Here is a 3,164-nt window from a genome sequence, read left to right on the forward strand (position 1 = left end):
AGAGACCCATTTTAGAGAGAGAGAGAGAGAGAGAGGTTGGGCGATTGGGGGTTGCTCTCCTAAGTCCTACATTTTGACCTGCTGCAATTTTGAGAACCCAACCTTTAGGGTTGTGAATGAATGATCCACTAGGCCCTGCAATTAAGCACTTTGAGATTCCAAAAGGAACAGAAACAACATCAATTGCTGAAAGTGCCAAACAAAAGATCAAAGAAATGGATGCCATTCCAGAAAACACTCAAAGAAATGAACCCGCTTTAACCTTCAAGAACAACTTTTTTTCTCGATTGGAGAAGAATTATTCGCGGAAAGAAAGATGCAGGCTTTGTGTAATTAAAAATAAAGAATGTTTTCTTTCTTTTTCTTTTTCTTTGAAATTCCATGGCTTCTTAATTGTACAGCTGCTCCATTAAAGTCCTCTCACCCATCATGGCTACTAACTTTTCATGAATTGATCTAAACATGAAAAATAAAAGAAGAACAAATGAAAGAAATTAAACAAGATGGGTCTCCCTCCATCTCCATCGCCAAAATTCCAAAAAGAGAATCCGAATTCCGGCAACAAACATCGAGATTTCCAGCCGAGTTTCAGCCAAAAAATCACTACCTGTAGGCCAAAACCCCCAATTCTCTTTAGTTTCGATACTCCACCTGTTGTAGGACTCTTGAAACAGCACCAAGCTTCTTCTATATTTACATTTACAGTAGCAAAGCAGAAACAATGAATATATATCCATTTAGAGAGAGGAGGTCATCTATTCAAACACACAAAAAACCCCAGTAATCTACCTTCACCATCTGGGCAAGCTCGCACCAGTCTCAATATCCCAAGCCCCACCTCTCCTCCTAGAGCTCCTGCTAAAAACCGACCTCGACCGCCTGCTGCTACCATTTTCCGAGCTTGACCTTGATGAAGCTGAGCTAGAGAGAGCAGGAGAACCTGAACCAGAACCCGCCGAACTCAAATTTGATCTTGAATTCGAATTTGAAGAAGACCCCCTTCCCAACCTACCAAAAAAGGAGAAGAAGCTCCTAAATGCATTGCCAATCCCACCACTCTGTCTAGGCCTGGAGACTCTGGACCCCCATGAAACCCTCCTGGACACACCATTTGAGTTAAATCCACCGTCCATTTCCGTGTAAACAACGGGATGCCGACCTGACACCGCAGGCGACCCCCCTGAAAACCGACCTACCGCAAAGCCACCACCTGGGAGGCGCCAAATTGTTAACCCCACCGTCTCCTCCTCCCCATTCTCCGGCACAGTCTCTGAAGACCTGTTTCGATCAATTTCATTGTGGCTTTCAGGAGGCATCTCGTGCCGGCAAACAGGACAAGAGTTTCGCAGCGATAGCCAGGGCAAGATGCAATCCTGGTGGTATATGTGTTTGCAAGGCATCTCACGGGCATCAGAGCCAAGTTCGAAAGGGTCCTTGCAAACTGCACAGTGGGACTCCATCGAAACATGGCTTGAAACGATCTTTACAGTCGGCATCGACTCCACTGCTTGCTTCGATGCCGGGGGCGGCTCGCACCGGCCAGCACCACCATTGAGCTCCAGCTGTGTCAATTGATCCAACAATCGCTCAAATCCCGATCCCATCAAAAAATCTGACATGCTCGTAGGCAATGGCCTCAACCCCGACCCTACACCATCATCATAATAGAGCTCAAAACTGCCGTTCTCGGCGCCGTCTGCTCCATCAGATGGTCCACGCAGGACGATCACAGGATTGAATGGCGTTCGGTCGGCGTTGGTTCGCGAGCGGCGGCGGGGCTCTGAGTGGGGGTTGGGGTTGGGGTTGGGGTTGGGGTTGGGGTTGTTGCCAACCATGTACATGGCAGCAGGGATGCTGCGGCGGCGGCGGGAAGACATTTCTTCAACAAAGCCGGACTGGCAGTCGGGGCAGATGGGATCGCTAGAGACCTGCACGAAGCGGTTGCAGCGGTGGCACCAATAAGAGGAGGAATTTGATGGGGAGGAAGACATTAATGGATATTCTTGTGCTTTTTTCTTAATATAAAACCCAAAGATGTAAAAATTTTGGAATCGCAGAGGACCCAAATGCCCCAAAACCTTGGCTTTGAATTTGAAACTCTAAGATTGGGGTGGAGCCAAAAGACCGCTGCTTTTTTTCTTCACTGTCAGCCGGAAAACCGCTTTGATGTTTGGTTACAGAGGCTGAAAACGGCCTTGGGATCTCAGAAAACCGCTTGAAGAAGATCTAAGGGGACGAATAAGTCCGATGTTTTCCTCTTCCTATAGGAGCTGGAAAACCCCTTTGAGATCTAAGGGCACCTGTCTTTTCGCCTATTATAGACGATAGAAAATCACCCTTCGATTCCAGAAAAAGCCAAAAACCAGCTCGATATATCTTGTTACAGGCGCCGGAAAACCGCCTTTTTAGCAGGGAAACAGCTGGCTTTGAGGCGTAATGGGGAAGAGAGCCTCGATTTGGTGGTTTCCGTGGCCGGAGACTTGCCGGCCGTTGGGAAATGACCGGAATTCGGTGGGTCGATAGAGGAAGAAAGAGGAGTGAGAAAATTATTGAGAGAGAAGGGGAAAGGGGGTTGCTTTTAAGGGGGGAGCTAAAACGAAAAGCGACGCGAGGGAAGCTTCAAGGGCGGAGACGCGTGCTCACTTTAGCGTGTTAACGACGCTCCGTCAGCTCGGTTAGGGAGAGAGAAGTTACATATAGAGAGAGAAAGTTTGCGCAGGAAAGACAAAAAGGAAATAATGACCCAAAATAAAGACAAAAGCGAAATAACTGAAAATAAATAGAAAAGTGAGAGAGGGAAAAAGTTTTTATAGAGCCGAGGCTCTAAACCATCAAATTAGAACCCACCTCAAAAATTTCACTGGAAGTGGTTCTTTTGATGCTTAAATATCCTCAAGTTGATTATCTCGATATCAAGATCTGCATGAAAAAAAAATAGATTTCAAATTTTGAAAATAGTTCATCTTATATTATATTTTCAATTTTTTAATTTTCAAGTTTTCATAGATCTGCTCGATCTATACTACTTTTTAAGCTTTAAATTTTATAATTATAAGTGAAAAATATATATTTTAAGGCTATCACAAAGATTTCCAGTATTGAGACCACATTTCTCAACACTATTCGAAGGTGTGCTCTATTTTGATTGTTTAGCTATGTACAAA

At 45.1% G+C, this 3,164-nt stretch overlaps 1 protein-coding gene across 1 annotated transcript; it reads right to left on the reverse strand.

Annotated features, from left to right (window-relative positions):
* Nucleotides 1-324: 324 nt before the first annotated feature.
* Nucleotides 325-2,715, reverse strand: LOC18436197 (putative E3 ubiquitin-protein ligase RHC2A). The gene has a single exon (XM_006846219.4). It carries the CDS (start codon nucleotides 1,989-1,991, stop codon nucleotides 792-794), a length of 1,200 nt encoding a protein of 399 aa, XP_006846282.1. The 5' UTR covers nucleotides 1,992-2,715; the 3' UTR covers nucleotides 325-791.
* Between the last annotated feature and the right edge of the window lie 449 nt (nucleotides 2,716-3,164).

Source organism: Amborella trichopoda, chromosome 8 (assembly GCF_054954075.1).
Source record: "Amborella trichopoda isolate Santa Cruz 75 chromosome 8, AtrichopodaSantaCruz75HAP2 v2.0, whole genome shotgun sequence".
NCBI lineage: Eukaryota > Viridiplantae > Streptophyta > Magnoliopsida > Amborellales > Amborellaceae > Amborella > Amborella trichopoda.

Bases quoted from the DNA above. Each gene is read 5' to 3' on its own strand.
- LOC18436197 (XM_006846219.4), bottom strand. From the start codon at position 1,991: ATGTCTTCCTCCCCATCAAATTCCTCCTCTTATTGGTGCCACCGCTGC.